The sequence below is a fragment of the Callorhinchus milii genome, unplaced genomic scaffold (assembly GCF_018977255.1).
Source record: "Callorhinchus milii isolate IMCB2004 unplaced genomic scaffold, IMCB_Cmil_1.0 Scaffold6, whole genome shotgun sequence".
NCBI classification, from domain to species: Eukaryota; Metazoa; Chordata; class Chondrichthyes; order Chimaeriformes; family Callorhinchidae; genus Callorhinchus; species Callorhinchus milii.
The window spans coordinates 22,779,140-22,799,428 of NW_024704747.1; the positions used below are offsets into that span (position 1 = coordinate 22,779,140).

Here is a 20,289-nt window from a genome sequence, read left to right on the forward strand (position 1 = left end):
GTTGTTGACCTTTAACAACTTCAGATGGCTTTATTTTTTAAATGCTTTTCATGGATTTTCCTGCTGAGATGAGCAAATATAAATCTCTTCCTCATAATGCCCCCAAATATGTACATCATGTGCATATCATAGAGGAAGAGACAAAACTTGACGAGAGATTTGTTTTCTTTTCTTCTATTTCGTCACCTGTTTGTCCTTTAGTTTCTTCATATCAAGTGCCTGAGCATTCTTGCTCTGATTAACAGCAGTCTTGGGTTTTTCAGATGACACTGCAGGTGCAGACTTTGTTCGGAAACCTACTTTTTGAGATTCTTTGTAAGGTACACCGACAGATTTTGGTCTCACTGTAGTGATAATAAAATATTCATTTAGATTATCAAATCTAAACTTTAAATCAAACTTTCATTTCAGTACTCCAGGAATAACAGACCCCATAAAAAGGTGACCCCCTCCTCATCGATATATGGACTCATTATTCGCCGATCTAATTCATATTTTTATAATCTCTTTCACAGAGGAAAACTCTGTTGCAAATGTACGATGCCCATAGAGACTATTTTAAAAAAGTGTTGAACTCGAACAGTAATGACATTTATCCAGATTTTTTTGCCTTGTTTATTTGTTGATTCTCACTATTGTGAAGGATATCAGGAGATGGGGAACAGAACTTTATCCATACATTGTCAGCATTCCTTGGTCAGGTAAATGTTTTCTCTACGCTGATTGATCTGTGCATCAATTCCAGCCTCAAAATAGCACCAATCATAAATCAACAAGCCATTTCCACTTTCCACAAGAGCTATCCTGATAGTTCCTCTTCTGATATTTTGGAAAGCTTTATGCTGTGGATTTACATCCATTAGGAGTTGGAAAGAAATTCCACCTGGGTCCAGATTTGCTCTATTTATAGAGCATTTTAGATCATCCAGAATTTGGCAAATAATTAAAATTTTGTCTTAACTCTGAAGCTCACTTCTGTAGTTCTTAAAAGAACTTACAGAAAATTGGCTGCATTTAAGAATTTGCCTATGTTGGTTAAATTTGACAAGCTACAAAAATAGAGTAACATTAGTTCCAGGTAGATTTTTTGCCCCCAGGTTATTATTATCCAAATTCCTTTCACTTTATCCAGTTTATGCTTTACACAGTAAGTGTAAGAATCATCAGAGAGACAAGCCTTTTGTTCTATATCTAGGAATTACTACACAATGAGATAGATACCTAAGGTAAAAAAAACAGGCAATTCACTGAGAATCATTAGATTTAAGAGATATAAAAATCTCATATGGATGTGATCATATCCAATGGGCATTAATTGTAATCTCTATGAAGCATTAGTTCAGATTTGCCTAGAAATACAAACTTCAAAGAGACTTTGTGAAGTACTTGCTTGATGTTCTAGGCACTATATCAGATACAAGGATTATTTTTATTATGTTAAATCATATCTGATAACGATGGCAAATGATAAGCATAACATTAATTTAAAAAATCACCTTTCAACACCTATGGGTGGTTTGTGAATTACGGTACTTACAAACATCTGCTGAATTTAAGGATATTGATATTATTTACCTTTCCTGATTGGTATGACTGGTGGACCGCCATTTATTTCCAAGCTGGTTTAAATCAAAGAAAAGCAGTGTTACCGACTCATTAATATTTAATATGTTGAGAGATTTTCCAGAATTGCAACATTTCTTGAACAGGTGATATCATACCTTTGTGAAGGAAGCCCCATTTTTTTTTGCCTTTTGAATTCTTCAATGAAATCCATGCAGATGGTGGCATCTATGCTCAATGCACTTATTAAAAGGTCAAATAATTTGGGTTGATTCCTGCACTGCACCATCAGGCGACGCTGAGCAGTAAGATTAAATGTTAAGTATCCCAGAGTTACAGCACAAACCTTCTGAATCTGAAACAACCAGAAAGAGTTTCTGTATGCCTGTGTATTTTTTAAGGTCAAAGGTGATGGTGAAAGTGCAAGTTGATAAATATCTTAAATTTATTCCAAAAACATATATGGATGCAACCAGCGTTGCCTTTTTAGTACAATATATGTACCAAAATCAATAAACATTATCGTTGCCTTCTTATTGACCTTCATTATCCATTTGGTAACAATAAGATGAGAGAAGATACAGATAGTTTTCAGGAAAGATTGGAATTGTGAGACATTTGAGTCTCCCAACTAACCATATAGTATTAATACACATAGGCAAATTCAGAAGATAGTACGCTTTTTGGTTGTGTTTCCTTTACCTGTTCATTGGTAGAGTCTAAATGTGCGCATAATTTTTCCACAGCTCCCATAGTAACAATAGCATCAGAAATGCCTCCTCTGGTGCGACATAGAGCGGCCAGGAGTTCCCCTGGAAGGAAAACCATTTAGCAAAATGGTCAAAAAATTCTTACTGTTAAAAAAAAGGCATAATTTGCAGCAATTCTACTTCAGTATTGCAAATTAAATGACAGGTGCTTATTTTTTGAACAGTCGGGTATTTGACACACATGAATATCCATCACCATACTTAGGAGTTTGCAAACACCCACTGGGAGTTCCATGTACAGGCTGACCATGTTTCAGCACAGTTGTTTGGGTTAATAAACTCAGAACTCACATTATAACAAAGTGCACAAAACAAATGTCACCAATTAGCACTTCCAGTTTGTTACTGAAGTTAGTTCATGCTCCTTTAACAGGAGTTAGTTTGGATGAGGTATAAAGCTTGACAATGTCAGAAACCAATTAATCTTTTAGCAATTACCCCATTCAATGAATTTCAGTAACAATGCAATTTAGTGTAGGGGAATGGAAAGAGACCAAAAAAAACCGAAATTCACTGTTTATCAAACATGACATTTAAATAATTACTTGCGGAGTTTCTGCTGTCAGCCTCATAGAAGCTGTTAAGAAACAAAATCAGTAAACAGCTGTCCAATGAAGGCTCAAGAATGACTAATTCTGCTTGGGAGAGCCAACCATAATGTTTTGTTACAATACAGATTAAAAAAGAATAATTACGAATATTATAGAGTGCCACTACTCCCAATTAGTTCTAATATCAGGATTAATAGAGTTTTTAATCATAATTGTATCTGTACTGAAATATATTGATATGGATTTCTCCAGATTACTAAAAACAGTAAGCACATAATAAAGCCCTTTTACCTGCTTTAATAACTGTGGTAAAGTTGTGTGACGTTAGTAGTTTGACTAAGGTTGTAATGCCCATAGCTGACAATGCAACCACATCCCTGCCTACAATGACTTTGCCCAATGCAACAATCTGTATCAAACAGAAAAAGATATTATTATCCTGATGCTGAAAGGAGCTCGGTGTCTTGGTAGTTTGAAAGGACTTTTCTTAGTTTTTACCGTTTCATGTTATTACTTATTCGATATGCAGTAGGTTTTAGTGCAATCGACTTAAATCATTAAATATAAACCTCTATACACTGAGTTACCCTTTGTCCACCTTTGAAGGGGAATCTGTAGGGATTCTTTGTATTTTTTTTGAATACATTAGCACATGTAATCAGATTGAATCTATTTACTTTCAAAGCATCTATAATATTTCAATAATTTGTGCACTGGAGTGCGTATAGTCTTCTGAGAATGTATGTGGAAGAGGTTTCCATTTAAAGATTTTTTTTTGACACTTGTGATCCGTTGTCTCTTCCTTCTTGGCGCTATAATTCTCCATAACTATTGTACTAATGTTATGTACCTGTGAATAAGGGAATACTAGCAATATAGAAACCACTTAACAAACTGCATAAATTCTCATTTGGATATGGTTACAATGTTAATTCAATAATATTTTTTAAAATAAAAAATAATTACAGTACTTTTAATGCCTAGCCCAAAGGTGCAGAAAAATAGTATAATGTGCAAGGAATGTTTAGTCAAAGAAATAATAATATCCTTGCATTTGATATAGCACCTCATCACATCTTTGAGACGCCTCAAAGAGCTTCACAGAATATACTATAAAGTGAATTGACTGTATATTTTGTGGGCGATAAACTATTCGGCACTGGGGACTGTTTTGACAGGCGGAATACCTGAAACGAAGCAGAGACTTTCTCTTCCTCATTCTTGGACTGCAGAAAATCTTCATAGATTGACATCTGAATTCCCCCACAGTCAAGGATCAATGCCTGCTGTGCAGGGTTGTTGTATGAAAACAGAGCTAAAGCAGATCCTGCTCGCAAACCTATCTTCTGCAAAACCATAAGTGTGATAAGTTACGTCCTGTAATGTGTTCCTGTCAGACAATTCAATTATAACTAATAGAAAAAAGATAGAGCTTTTTGCTGAATTATAGCTTTGCAGGCAAACTCAACACTGACTTGGAATAGATAGCAATCAGAACAAAAAACTCTTTCTACCTCCTCCCCCCTCTGCCAATTGCTCTACCCAACTACAGTATACCTGACTGGCCCCCTGATAAACCAGGACACTTCAGGGTTTGAATATAGTACCTCCTAGTTTGCATGGGTACTCAAGTCATTTTATCTATTACATCATCAGCGGAAGCATTTTGCATATCTGATTGTTTTCCTTAAAATATTTTATACAACTTTACTGCACTTACTTTGTCTCCAGTTGTCAAAAGGCTCAGTGGAATTCGATAGGAGAAATCCTTGTTATTGTGCAAACTTAACTGCAATTTAGGGTTTCCCAACACAATGCGTGCAAGGGCATGGACCACTTCAACCTACTCACATAAAATAAATGTGGGAATTAACAATAATTTTTGTGTTGAAAGAAAACATTTTCCCAGCAGTTAAGGTACTAATGTACTACTTTAAAGTTTCAATCATAAGCACATATAATTCCAGAGAAACGGAGAGAAAGTCCATCTTGCATATGCATAGCTGCATATTCCTGGTCAGCATTTATTATTATTTAACATTAATTAATATATTTATTATTATCCTTGCATTTGTCCCCTTTTACATCAGGAGGATGACTCAAAGTGCTTCATAGGATTCACAGTAAAGTGCAGTGACTGTATTTTGTAGGCAAATGCAAAAGATAATTTGCATACAGCAATGTGCTACAAACAGCTATGAAGTGAATGACCAATTTTATTTGGGAGATTGTTGGCCAGGATACCAGTTGAAACATCCATCACTTTTTGAATACTGCCATTGGATCTTTAAGGTCCACTTGAACAGTCTCATTCGGAGGATGGCACCTCTGACAATGCAGCACAGCCCCATCACTGCACTGGCCAGTCTAGATCGTGAGTTCAAAGTCCTTGTGTAGGGCTTAAACCCACAACCTTCTGACTCAGAAGCAAGAGTACTACCAACTGAGCTGGAGTGAAACACCTAGAATGGGGCAGGGGATTTTACTTTATATCGTTTGAAAAGATTTTCACTCATTAGTGATTTTTGTATTGTTGATTCTTATACTGGGACAATGACTCTGGACACTTTAGCATTGCTAGAATAATGTTTTTGGTACAGTGTGAACATATCAGCTATGAAGTGAATGTCAGCCATGAATATCACTTTCCAATTAGTTCAGTAGCACTTGTTTCCAGCAAGAGGGGAAACCAGTGTGCTGATGAATTCAGAGGATCACCAGCCACAGCAAAACATGTGCTGCTGACTTCAACCCTGTTTCTGGAGTGAGCTGTACATCTCACCGTGCCCTCCCTTTGTTACCTTAACTTCAAGGGTTGTTTCAAAACTCAACAAATCAACAAGGCTAGTCATGCCACCTTCTTCTGCGATTTTATTTTGACAGAATTCATTATTTATATATGCCACCCCTGTAAAGTAAGAACAGAAACATCAGTTATATTCTTAACTTAAGTGCATATGATTTAATTAGATCTAAATGATACGGTTTATTCATCTCTTCATTTGTACATTTACACGTGCAACAGCAGGCTCATAGTCAATATGAGTGCAAGGTAAAAATGGACACTTAAACATGGTTTGGGCATACATCTGAAATATAATGTAACAACATATACTTACATGATAGATAAAATAATACCAAATAGCTGGAATATACAAACCAATACACAGAGTCCCCAATGCAACGATGGCTCTCAGTAATGTTCGCACAGTTGATTCAGATCTTCGTAAAATTCGGACCAAAGGAGGGATTCCATTTGCTGCACAAATCTGATTTTGGTATTCCTTGTTGTCTTTGCTTATGGAAATCACTGCCTCAGAGCCTGAAGAAAGCATTATAATTTCAAATAAGGCAAACTATCGCTTTATAAATTAATTAACCAGCACATTCTCCTAGAATTCATCCAATCCACAATTCGGCAAATGTACTGTAATTGATAAAGTGAAACTAGTGATCCACATTAATGCAATCTTAAATGTGTTTTTATTTATTTGGAAAAATGCAACATTTTGTGAAGCAACATCTTGTATATATTTACCGCCAGAAGCACTTCTTAATTATCTATAACTTATAACAACTTATGTTGTTCTTATAACTTTGGACTTTATAACAAGGGGTCTGGAATATAAAAGTGCTGCAAAGGCATTCTGTATTGGTGTTCCAGTATGTTGCCTTGCTATACCTAAGTTGAAGGATACTATTGATTTATGTTCCATTTTCTAGTGTATCCGAACAGATGAAAACATTCTTATTTGAAAAAGAGCCACTTACCAACATAACGCATATTATCAGATGGGGATAATAACAGATCAATGATGAAACTATAACCAATTTGTTCTGCCATACTTTTTTGTTGTTTCTCAGCATTTCCTGCCAGTGCCCAAATGGCTGTTGATGCTTGTTCTCGGACTTCAAGATCAAATACCTGAAGAATCAAAATCATTTATAGTCTGCGCTGGATGAGGTTAATACATTGTTTTGTCTGACAGAATCATTATATTTTACTAACTTAGTATATAGGCAATGTCTAGAAACTTTGTATCCATACAAATCCATATAACTTTCCAGCAATATTACCGTGATAACACATTATAAGACTTGATGATTACTAAGTGATTAAAAAATGGTGTATTAAAAGATGGTGTACAAATGAAAACCTTAGACAAGCTACCTTTTTGTACCACTATTGTAGTGTTGTAGATTTTGATGGTAAAACCTAGGAATCATTTCACTCACCTTAGCTGAAAGGCAGTAGGCCTTTGGTAATGGTAATGGGCTACATTTTTAAAGAGAGAATACCTTTGTAAATAAAACTCACTTTATATTTTATTTGTGGGCAAAAAATTGTTTAAGTACCAATTTGTCTTTTTTTTACAAAGAAATTCAATAAATAATACCATTCACAGAACTATGGCTTTCATATATCTACATCCTTTCCTTGCCATTCATGAATTATTTTATAGTGCACATTGGACAAGCAAATCAGTTTTTTTAAAAAAAAGATGTTTAAGAAAAATATGTTTGTAAAATACAGTAAAATACAGTACCTTGAGAAGCTTTAAGAGATATTTGTCTGCAGATCTTTCTAGGAATGCTTTTTGTATGGTAGGATTTCTGTCAGCTAAAGCTTCAACGGTTTTTGCTGCTTTCAATTGTAAATGGAGTTTGGTTCCCCCGAGAATATTTATCAGTAAGTCTACTGAACCTTCGTCTGCTATTGAAACTTGATTGCTTCTGTGGTCACAAGCAAGTTCAGCCAGTGCAATTGAAGCTGTCTCCTGCAAAACATCTATCCAGCAATTGCACATAAACTACCCAAGTTGGAGCTGTCTGTAGCTATCATACAAATTCTGAATTAAAAAGCATTAGCAAGATACTTGATTTGTTATTGCATTATTTGAATCCTTTATAGGAATTATTAAAATAATAAAAATCGAATTTATCTGGGGAAATAAAACAAGTTAAACTCTTGCTACAAATAGTAAATGCTTAATCCAAGATACATCCAGTTTTTTAAAAAAATAAATTTGATTTCAATAAAATCAAATTTTATAGGAATTCTCTATGGAGCCACATAGTTATCCTTTAACATTTGAACAAATAAATTAGGAATGATGTAGAAAGAATATAAATTAAGGGAACACCCGCCCTAACACATCTAATTCCAAACACTGGTATAAACACCAGTGAGTGTATTTATTTCCTTATAAAATCCTCTTACAAAAATGTATTTCCTTAATTTCTATGAACAAGAACTTGATGGAGGAGTTTTTGTGTCATACAATGGTAGGATATGGGTTCACATCTACCTTTTTTTACATGTTAAGAGCCTCACATCAGTTATATTATTATTAATAATGCAAATTGCTGATGGGAAGTCAGGGAAGAGAAGGAGTTGAATAACAGGATTAGTAACCCCAGCAAAGCTGGTAATATTCTTTACAATATATGCATTGAATTTGGGGATTTAGTTCACTGCCTTTTACAAGGAGGTGACACGCACTGTACATATTATATTAAACTAATATGCATTTAAAAACTAGCATGAAGTGATTGAAAAGGAAATTAATAATACAGCTCTAAGCAAAGTCTTGAATGCTTCATACAAAACTTCTTTTTAAAAGGTTCAATACTAAAAAAAAGGCTAAAAATAAGTTACCCGATGTCATTGACAACATTTCCACCAATAGAGGAATAGCTCCTTCCTGTGCTACTAAGGTCTGATGGTCTGGGTTTTCTTTATATATGGCCATCAGGCATTTAATTACATTTACCAGCACATCTTCAATTTTTGAACTCAAGAGCTTCACCATAGGAGAGATTCCACCCTAAGAAATCAAGAGAATAAATAATCAATTGAAACAAGAGCAGTGTTTCCAAATTCAAATTACAAAGAAACTCCATTGATTCATTTTAGAGGGGAAAGAAAGCTTTTTTCACACAAAAAGGTAAAGAGCCCATATTGCAAAATGATGGGCAGACATGGAGGTTACAAGAGTGAAAAGGAAAAGTCATCCAGATGAAAACAGAAGACCTTACAAAAACCTTTTAGAAAAAAAATCAGACATTTGGGAAAATGTTGAGATATGCAAACTTGTCTATCTGAGACAATTGTAAACTGCTCAAGTTTTGGTCTTGTGGTTTTGTTTCTCATCAGTATGCTAATCGTGTTTCAATATTGTAACTCTCTTTTACCCATCTTTTTGTAAAGACAACAGCTAGAAATATTATTTCATTCATCTCTTGCAAATTTTTAAGATTCTAGCTCTTTTGTTACTGTTTTAGGTATCCTCCTGACGTGAAAAGCACTATATCAAATTCAAGGATTATTTTATTATTATTAAGTAGATTGTTAAATCATGCAACACTCTATGGTCACCTTAGCAGAAAACAACTAATTCAGTACAGACTGTGATTCAAACTGTGAGCTTCTGGTCTGCAGCTTTGCAACCAATGAGCAATGCTGTCATTTTCATGAGGTAGCAAAGGAACTACTCTTTAAATAAATGTTATTAAAAGCCTAATAACATGTCCCAATTCGTAATGATTGATCTGTTTGGGAATACTGTGGTTTGTAATCTGTAGTTATTTTAATGCTACAAATAAGCAATACTTACTAGTCTAACAATCACAGCAGCGTTATCATCAATCTGGCCAATATCGTACAGGAGGAGGGAACAGCGTGACTGAAGCTCAGGTTCAGGGGACATCAGTAATTCAATAAGCTCTGGAATGATCTTAGCCTGAACAATACTGTGACAAACTAACTGATGATTGGATATATTACACAGCACAGCAGCAGCAACACACTGCAGTGTCTTGTGTTGGCTGCGTAACATATTCACGAGAGCAGGAATGCCATCTAGATGAGAGAATTTAAATAGTCAGCAAGAAGTACAATACAATCTCCTGAAACACTATAGGACTCCAGGACACGAGAAGCCATTCTTGACATAATCTACCCCTGGCTTACATTTAATGGATAAGACATTCAGTGGCTTCATGTGTCACAGTTACATTCATATTATTGCATATTAGAGGAGGCACTAATGAAAATGTCTAACAACTGCAAAGGCTGGGGCAATGAAGACGCTGAGACACATTCATACAAAAATATTCAATCCACCAAGAAATTCCCCTCCACCTCTGGGAAGAAATTGTTTTTGAGTTTAAATACTGCTTTTAAGTTGTTGGTAAAAGGACATTAATGCTTTGTGATCATATTACTGCAGTATTACTGGATTTTATTGTGCAACCTATTATCAGAATTCACTGTCTCTGGTGCACATTACAAATGGCATTGTATAGATGATAACTTCTACAAATGAGAATAGTTAAATCTACTATCTATTTACTATCTACTCTATCAAAACCCCTCAAAATTTTGACCTCCATGAAATCTTCCCTTAACCTTCTGTGCTCTAAGGAGAACAAACCCAGCTTCTCTAGTCTCTCCACATAACTAAAGTTCCTCATCCCTGTTACCATTATGTTAAGTCTAATCTCCAAGGCCTTCCTAAAGTGTGGTGCCCAAAATTGGACACAATACTCCAGCTGAGGCCTAACCCAGTGACTTACAAAGGTTTAACGGAACTTTCTTGCTTTTGTACTCTATGCCTCTATTTATAAAGCCAAGGATCCCATATTCTTTTTAACAGCTCTATCAACCTGTCCTGCCACCTTCAACGATCTGTGTATGTGAAACCCAGGTCTCTTTGCTCCTGAACCCCATTTAAAACTGTACCATTTATAATACCATAGTAGTACCATAATAAACCCTCCAAAACAAAACAATAATAAATTGGTCATTTTCAATCCACGACTGTTTGTGGGACACTGCTGTGTGCAATTGGCTGCCATGATTCGCCCACAAATATACTGTCAATTCACTTTACAGTCTATTCTGTGAAGCGCTTTGAGACGACGAGAAGACGTGAAAAGCGCTATATCAAAATGCAAGGATTATTATTTAGTGTATATTGCCTCTTCTCATTCCAAATGTATCACCTCACGTTTCTTTGCATTAAACTTCATCTGCCATGTGTTTGCCCATTTTACCCTCCTGCAGTCTGCTACCAATCTCCGCACTGTGTAGTACGATTTCCAAGTTTTGTGTCACTTGCAAACTGTAAAACTTTTGCTCTCTATACCCAAGTCCGAGCCATTTATGTATATAGTCCATCATTTATTACGCGATCATTAACACCAAGATTTAAATAGATCTCATAAGTACCTTATCAAAATGTTACGTTTGCTGATGGGGAATATTTTCACAAATTTGTTTTCTCGCTTGTTGTAAGCTGGTATCTTTAACTTTTCTTACCTGCATCAATAATTGATTTCCAGTAAGTTTCCTTTGCCACACAAAGTACCTCAAGTGCCCTCACTCCCATTTCATTCCTATAATATTCAAAAGTCTCCACCATTCCTAGGGAAGAGTAAACAAGAAAATGGTAAACATCCATCTCTGCTTTTCATACACAAACTAACTTAAGAGTAAGCAGATGTGTGCTCTGCACATGTGTTTATGGTACTTCAAATTATTAGTGGTATTACTTAAAAATATATAATAATAATAATCCTTGCATTTGATATAGTGGCTTATCACATCTTAGAGAGGTCTCCAAGTGCTTCACAGAATATATTGTAAAGTAAATTGACTGTATATTTTGTGGTGAAACGCAACAGCCAATTGCGCACAGCGGTGTCCCACAAACAATAGTGGATTGAGTGACCAAATTATTATAATTATTTCTTAATTTCTTTTGGAAGGGATTATTACCCCCGGAAAAGCGATCAGCCTATCGAGCAGGTTCCTACTTACTGCTAGGTAAATAGAGGCACGTGGAGTAAGGAAAGCTGCCCAACGTTTCACTCTGCCGGGAATCAAACCCAGGTCCTCTCGCTTGCGAGAGGATATTTTACATCTTCAGCTTTTTAATTTGTGCATAATTTCTGGTACATTATAAGAAATATAAAAAGGTCTAGAGAATCAATGAATGACAGAAGTAACAAAATCAATTGAAACATTCATGTAGCACTTTATTTACAGGTGAATTTTGCATTTTGTTGAAAGGAGAATGTTACGCATTACAAAATATTGGGAAAATATCGGCCCAAGTTGTTCCTCCCATTTGGTCTGCAGTAACCTCTGTGGATGTCAGGTGAGGTGTTTGATTGTGCTCACAATCAAAGAGTGCATATTTTTTCCTACCATCATTCTATGTTAATGGGGAGAAATCCACATGTTAATTTTGAGTGAAAGCAAGTACATGCCTATAAGGAGGTTCCAGACTGGTAGCCCTGGCATATCCTGCTCAATAAAATACTTGAGGACTTCTGTGTGGAAGTACAATGCTGCTAAATGAATCAGATTGTTTCCTTTACTGTCCGTCTTTCTCCAGTTTGCACCAATAGATAAGAGGTATTGGAGCACATCAAGTGCACCCACCATGGCAGCAAGTAATAGTGGAGTTGAGCGATATCTAAAACAAAAATAACATTACAAATTAATAATGCTAACATTTAAGACTTAGTTGTATCAATCTTTGAAAATATATTACATCGGCTAATATTTACAGTTTCCTAAAATAGGCAGTCTTGCAGTCTAATGTCTTTTGAAGATAAGCGGTCTTCAATGGAGGTGTGCACACATTTTTTTCCTGACGTTGTCCCATTTTGGTCTATTTCTCTTGATAGCTCCTGTGTCCTGCAGATGGGATAGGTGGCCTATTCCCTTACTATTGTTTTAAGATCCGTCCAGTGGAAAATATATTACATTAATAGAGAGGGCTAACCTAATGGGGAATCTAGCTTTCCCTCCCATGCGTCTACCTGAACAGGCAACTGGGACCTCAGTTTAATACCTCATTTGAAAGACGGTACCTCTGAAAATGCAGCACTCTCCCAGCATTCATGAACGTAACCCTCAGTATAGTATTTACTGAATAACATGTCTGCTTATCTTAAAATTATTTGACTGCTTCCCAGATGACATTGTAGCACACTTACTCAGCTGTTGTCTCTAAGTCCAACAAATTGGGATTTTTCCTATACAGAGCCCTAACACAGGGAATGTGGTCAAAAAATGCAGCAAAGTGCATTGGTGTCCAGCCTCGTCCATCAGTCTTCATGTAATCTGCCTGCAGGGCTAGGAGGCAAGTCAGTGCTCCCAATGATCCACATTTTGCTGCAGCGTGAAGAGCAGTTGGTCCTGTAAACAAAGCAAATACTACTGAAACATAAGGCAAATTTAGAAAGCTACAACTTTCTATTTTAATAGGTAGAACAAAAGCACCACACTGTTACTTCCCATCGATGGGACTTAATAAAAACATTTCATGACCAATAATAAAGTCCAGTGCTTTGGGATGTGCGCATCTAAATTAATAATAATAACCATTGTATTTCATACAGCGCCTTATTACATCTTCGAGATGTCTCAAAGCGCTTCACAGAATATACTGTAAAGTGAATTGACTGTATATTTTGTAGGTGAATCGCGGTAGCCAATTGTGCATAGCAGTGTCCCACAAACAGTTGTGGATTGAAGTGACTGATTTATTATTAATTTTTTTCTAATTATATTGTTAAAACACTTAAATAAAATACCTAAACCTACAACAATCAGTTCAAATGTTAAAGATGATTTGTTGGTGTTTGCCTTACGGTCAAGATAAATGGTATGGAGCCCTCGATTTTAAAATAAGTAATACATGAAAATATTTATTTAGAACTTACCAATTTTTTCCTCATTTATGTTAGGTGATCTATCTAAAAGTCAAAAAACAGTAAGGAATAAATTACTAAATAAACAAATTCAATCTTAAGAACACAAGGCAAAATGTAAAGGCTATTTGTTTGTTGTCTTCCAAATGAGGTAATTTTTCAAATTGTTGAATAATTTATTATTATGTAATAAAATAAAACATGCTATTGATACATAAGTGGCAGGCAACAGATAACTATACCTCCCAGATGTGTTATGTGCATCTATTTGAGCCCGTGGTTAGATAGCTGGGCTTACTTGATTTCTGGTAATAGATGCTGCGACGTTGATTTAGTTTCAGGCCACTTGTAGCCAACTGATAGATAATTGGTGGATGGTTATACATGGCAGCATGATAAACAAGTGGATAACCAACTTCATCCAAAACAGCGAGATGAGATGTTGGATTATTGTGGCATAATGTGTGAAAGATAGCAACAAGTCCACTATCAACAGAAGACAGGAGAGCTGTGGGCAAATTCTAAACAAGGAACATACAAAAAACAGGATCATTTCATGATATTTAACTCCCTAGTACATTTTATTTAAAACTGATTTCCTCAACAATTCAGGAAAAATGAACTTGTTTATTCAGTGTATTTGTACCTTTGTGAGATGCTAATTGAATACGTTTCCACTTCCAACAGACGGGCACTTAGATCAGTTTTGCAAGACTTCAGGATTGGTAAAATTTATGTAACCACCCAGCAAATTAGAGACATGTGGACCTCATAGGGACCTCTAAAATGGTGTTATTAGCAGATCTAAGATTCATCTGTATTTTTTAACAGTACATAAAACACTGGTAAATATGGATGAAGAAAGACCATTCAGTACATTCAGCCTGTTCAATTAGACTGTGGACTCCATACTCATAATTATGGTGACTCATACTGGGGGCTACTTTCATTGTGACAGAGAGAGAAAAAACAACCCAACCTATCTCTGTTTTCATTGAACATAAATACACAGATTTCCAGCAGAGCCTAACCAGATAATCAGCAGTTAATGTAGAATTTGTGAAAACGTCTGTCCCCTAGCAATTCAATGGAACAACAATTAATAACCTACATTTTCAGTACCTTGCACTTCATGGCCTTTTTAGTACCAAACTTTTTCTTTAACTGTTCATACAACTGTATATCACTTAATGGTAGTTTCTTGGATTTAAGCGAGGAGATTGTTTCACTCATGACTCCCCACCAAGGAGCCTTGTTAAAGTGTTGGAAGAAGGTTTCCAGGTCTACAGAGATTGCATAATAGCTGTAAAAGTAGAAACACAATATCACAGAAAGAGGTTTCAAACATGTTAATAGTGAACTGAGCCAATTGGAACAAAGCCACTGCATTTCCTTCCTTAATGTGCAAGTTAAACCAAACATGAGATATTGATAATGCATCATTTACACACTGGATTATGCAGTACTAAGCTTTTGGGCTGTTTCATGCCTGAGAAAAGACCCCCAAATTACAAAATGTTAGAAAGCAAAAGCAGCCTTTGCTGGCCTTGTGTGCTGAGATGTTTCATCAGTTGTTGTACTGATTTTGGTGGCAAATTAAATTGTTTCAGTTACAACCCAGAAGTCACAATTAGTGCAGCAACTTTCTCTAAATTATGTATTTTAAACATTTGGGATAACGAAGCAACACCAAATACAGTGAATAAATGCTGCAGTTATTATGTAAAGTATTTATACTGCAGCTGAATTATCCCTTTTACCAGACTGTTACCTTTTTCCACTAAACTCCATAATAGGAATGGGAAATTGCCCCCTGTATAATACATCAGAGTGTAGCAGTTGATTCAGATAGCTTGCTGCTTCAGTTTGGATATCTGTAGCGGAATCCTGCATCAAAACACAATAGTTTTATAGCATTTATTATTACTTACAGTTTTATAAATATCAAGAAAACAAAGGAATATTATAATAATAATCCTTACATTTGTTATAGCGCCTTTCATGTTGGGAGGGTGTCCCAAAGCGCTTCACGGGATATACTGTAGTGGAGTGACTGTGTGTTTTTGTGGATGTCTTGTGTTACCTCATTAACTTGCATTAAAAAAATGCGCGTGCATTTTCTTCTCCTTCCCTACCTTCTGTTACTAGCTCGTAAAGTACACAGCAGCAGAGATGCTAGCTGTTCACCTGTGCTTCAACCAAGTGGCAAGTTTATGTGTAAACTCAGGCAGTGAGTGTCATTTTATTGTTTAGATGGAGGATCAATGGTGCTTCAATCTCCTTATCCTAAGGACACTGAGTTTAACTGATGCTGTAGCTGAAGTCAGATAAGTACAAAAAATGTTCCAAAATAGATCAACAGTGAAACTAAATTAAAGAGAAAAAAGGGAGATTTACAAAGATTATTAGAAAATACAGGGTTGTAACACTGCTGAGTTAAGTAAAACATTATAGACGAACAGGTAATAAAAGAGATTAGGGAAGCCAAGAGAGAGCATGAAAAGGGACATAGCAGATCACCAACAACATAGCACCTATCGTAGAGTGAACTAAGGCTATTCCGATCAGCACCTATCAGTGCCTCCTCACCTTAGGCAATGATGGGAGCCAAGCAGGATAGCCTCAGTTTTGTCAATATCAAAATATAATAAGAAAAAGTCATCAATTACTGGAGAAGTACCTTCATTTCTCTAGAAAAATATGTGATTGGAGGAGTTCCTAAATCAAATTCAATCCCACCATGCAGATGAAAATATTGGTTTGGTGGGTATGTAAAATGCTGACAACGGAAGCTCTCACCAAGGAGAAAAGGTGGTAAGATGCGATCAGTCTTTAGCTTTTCATCTGTTGAGAATTAGGGGGTAGAGAGCATTTCAATTATATTATGTAATGACAGTATGGATCCTACTCTCTACAGTTTATTAAGAGGTAATACTGTGCGTACAAATGCAGAGTCTCACAGATGTTCTAAAATTATATTTTGCACATATTGAAGCATCATTAGTCATTTTAAGTAAAATAATTGCATATCTATATTATCTTAACTATTCATGAAATTCCAAATGCCCTTTCATTATATGATTCATCATACACCAAGAGGTCTGTCTCTGTTCATAATTTAGCAAATTCAGTGCTGTGCATTAGTTAAAATAACTGTTTTTTTGATTTAATGGGTACAACCCATGAAACAAAGTTCTTCTGGAGTTTTTCTGTGTCCTTACCAACAAGTGCTTTATTTCATCAGCTTGTGTTTTCTGCATTAACATCACAGTAAAAACTCTGCAGATAGATTATTAAATAAATTGATTGCCCTTGTTGGTACCTAATTCATATACAGAGCATTATTTATGAATTTTGATGGCATGACATCAATTTATTGGTGATGTATTCAGACTTTCTGCTCTACTTTTATTTCTGGCAAATCTACTCTCTCCACAAGTCTTATGCAACCGACCATATCATCAATTATTTATATCTGAAGGAAATTTAAGATTAACATTCCCTATATTCAGCCTGGTAATGGTATGAATACTATGGTAGAGTGTTCATACCAGGATCTGAAAGGAATCTCACAATCAATGTAATTGCAATTTACAAAGAAATTAGATTTCTTTTGTTTTTCTCTGCTGATTTCTGTTGTAAGTCTTTTTAAAAAGGCTCCTCAGAAGGAACTTGAAGGAGGCAAGAGAGGAGGTGAGGCAGAAGGTTTGAGGGATAGAGTTCCAGCGTGTGGGGGCAGGTATGCTGAATGCCCGACCACCTTTGGTGGGGAGGGAAGTGCAGGGGAGCCGAAGCAGGCCGGTGTCCGCCAAGTGGAGGGAGCGGACTGAGACAAGAGGGAGAAGAAAAACTGGACAGGTCGTCACTACACAATACCGTATACTTCCCGGTGACTTGTAAGCAGTGGGGTTGCCCTGGGGACTAGTGCATACTCCACCCTCTTGGCTGCAGCAGGTGCATAGTACAGAAGAGAGTAATAATAATAATAATAATAAAAACGTAACCTCAGAAGAAAATTATCCCTTGGAACAAAAATGTACGTTAGAAAGATAATTTGGATTGATTTTTAAAAACGAGGCTTTCTTATCCTCTATTTTTAGTGTCAGACTAATTACTAAAATTTATCAAACAAGGTACTGTATTATAAATAGCACATTTTACCTGAAAATGCAGGTAGGAACCTGCTCAGTTCTGGGACCTTTCTCTTCTTCTTTAGTCCGAGAAGAAGTGGCACAAGGAAGGCAATCAGTTTGAGGTAGGCCATGTTTTGTTGGATCTCTTCTTTCCTCTCAAGATAATTCAAAACCACTTTCTGTTGGAGTCCCAGTCTCTGTTGAAGTTTCTGGTAGATTACTGGATCAAATTTGTCGTCTGTAAGCTGTATCGCATTATTGAGGGTGTAGGCTGTTTCATAGACAAAAATATTCTCATGCTGTTTGACATAGGTATTGTGCAAAATTATTTGTAACAAAAAACTGTCTGCATACTCCATAAATAGTTGCTTCTCCAGACAGCTGTTGGGCTCATATGTTGGGTCAGTGTTTACATCATCACTATATATTCCTTCAAAATCTGGGTCTGTTGAAACATCTGTAAGACCTAAGTTACAATTAAATATATTTTAATATATTTTAAAAGAATTGGAGGAAGTCAGACTTATTTGGAACATCAAAAATATAATTAATAATAATAATAATAATCCTTGCATTTGATATAGCGCTTTTCACGTCGGGAGGACGTCCCAAAGCACTTCACAGAACACACTGTAAAGTGAATTGACTGTATATTTGTGTGCGAACGCGGCAGCCAATTGCGCACAGCAATGTCCCACAAACAGTCGTAGATTGAAAATGACCAATTTATTATTGTTTTTGGTTTTGGAGGGATTATTATTATTAGGCTCTGTGTGGAGTAAGGAAACTTGCCCAAGGTTTCGCCCTCTGCCTGGAATTGAACTCAGGTCTCTCACTTGCAAAGCGAGTGCTCTAACCACTGAGCTACAGAACTCCACAATATTTACGCATTATTTACAATATTAAATGTGCCAGATTTCTTTATTTAGCCTAAATTATATCTTTCATTATTCATATTCATCCATACATTTAATCATATTTATCATATATTTTAAAATAATGATTTTAATTATTTTAAAATAATGATTAAAAAAATAATATTTGATTCTACTAAACATTTTACAATCTGTCAGCTGTATCTAAAGCAATATTTCTCTATATAAGTGTTAAATTAAAATAGCAATGAATTTTAATACATTTTTCAAATTCTTTAAGTGCAGAATGATAGCACCTTTGGGTTCTGGGCATTGAAATCACTGTTTGCAGGTTAAATAATATTCCTGAACTTAAATCCAAATATGATTGACCAAGTCTGTGTTTCACATTACTGTACCTGCTGCAAGAAAATCAGTAACTGTGTACTTCCTTGCTTGAGGAATTCCATTATTTTCTAAGTCCACATTGGCTCGCCACCATTCTGCATATCTCTTCCTTTTTTCCTTCGGAACACAGACTCCATGCCAAAGTGTTTTCATTGTGTAATCTACGTTTATCAAAAGCTGCCCAACTCGACTGTCATAATAAGCTGGTGGCAGAAGACACGTGGTACTGCAATCATAGTTGGCTTGGAAATGAATAGATGGGATTTGGTTCAGGCTAAAAATTCCAATCACCAATTCCTTCAGAATTTGATGGACTTCTTTATAGTCCAAAGGAGCGTTTGGCTCTACTGGTGCTAGAATAACAATATTCGAATGGCTGAAGTCATTCATTTGGTTTATGAGTCCATTGGGGAACTCTACTGGAAGGCGAATCTCTTCACTGGTTTGTAGCCAGCTGCAGTAGGTTGCGGCGACCAATTCCTGAAGTTCATTTCTATCATATTTGTCAAAAAAGGCTTTTGTATTCCTTTCTACTGCAAGGGCAGCCAAGTAAGACTCGTCAACTTCTTCAATTTCTTCATTACTATGTACACTTTTACTAGAGGCATGTTGAGAGGAAGACCTTGCCATTCTCCCAGTTTAACCTACAAAATATCAGTACAATTTCAGTACAGGGACATTATTTTTAATAGTTGGTTTAATCTTTGTTTACAGTGAGGCGTGTACACTTCATCAACCAATTATGTTCTAATTGACTGTTTTTAAGATGATATTACATAAAAAGCTATCGATATTACAATGGCCTTTCAATCTGCATCTGTAACATTGATGTCAGAACAGTTTCCTACTCTCCTGAAGGTACTAACCCTTAAAAAGCCAACCTTTTCAATTTTCACAAATTTCTGCCTTATCTGTGACATGTTCTTCCTTGCAAGGATCTTTCATTGTTGCCACCCAACCATGTGCCCACCTCTCTGACCATTCCTTGTTCAAGTCCCTCCAGTCCAGCTCCAACCAACCCACAGAAATGTGATTAACCAGATCAAAGTTATCAATATCAGCCTTTATCATTCCAACCGTAGGTCACTGCCCCACTTCATCCTCCTTGCCCTTTATCCTCTGATGCCTTCAACACTGTTGACCGCGTAATCTTCCTCAACACCTCTCTTCAGAACATTAGTTGTGAAAAATTGGCAAGCAAGCAAAGTATCACAAGATCATAATAGGTACAGGTGAAGAAGGCCATGATCCCCTTTGATCTAAATTTTCCCGAATATCCTAC

The 20,289-nt window shown here is 36.0% G+C and overlaps 1 protein-coding gene across 1 annotated transcript; it reads right to left on the reverse strand.

Moving 5' to 3' along the window:
• Positions 1-4: 4 nt before the first annotated feature.
• On the reverse strand, positions 5-19,708 carry ankar (ankyrin and armadillo repeat containing). Its single transcript, XM_042336455.1, has 23 exons — positions 19,019-19,708; positions 17,774-18,211; positions 16,293-16,456; positions 15,384-15,499; positions 14,735-14,915; positions 13,911-14,133; positions 13,625-13,657; positions 12,896-13,097; positions 12,161-12,369; positions 11,208-11,312; positions 9,502-9,746; positions 8,544-8,712; positions 7,432-7,673; positions 6,656-6,809; positions 6,045-6,206; positions 5,686-5,792; positions 4,605-4,727; positions 4,072-4,230; positions 3,176-3,293; positions 2,266-2,375; positions 1,722-1,918; positions 1,576-1,619; positions 5-344 (listed from the first exon to the last, which is right to left on the reverse strand). The coding sequence occupies exons 1-23, from the start codon at positions 19,635-19,637 to the stop codon at positions 175-177; spliced, it is 4,290 nt and encodes a 1,429-aa protein (XP_042192389.1). The 5' UTR covers positions 19,638-19,708; the 3' UTR covers positions 5-174.
• Between the last annotated feature and the right edge of the window lie 581 nt (positions 19,709-20,289).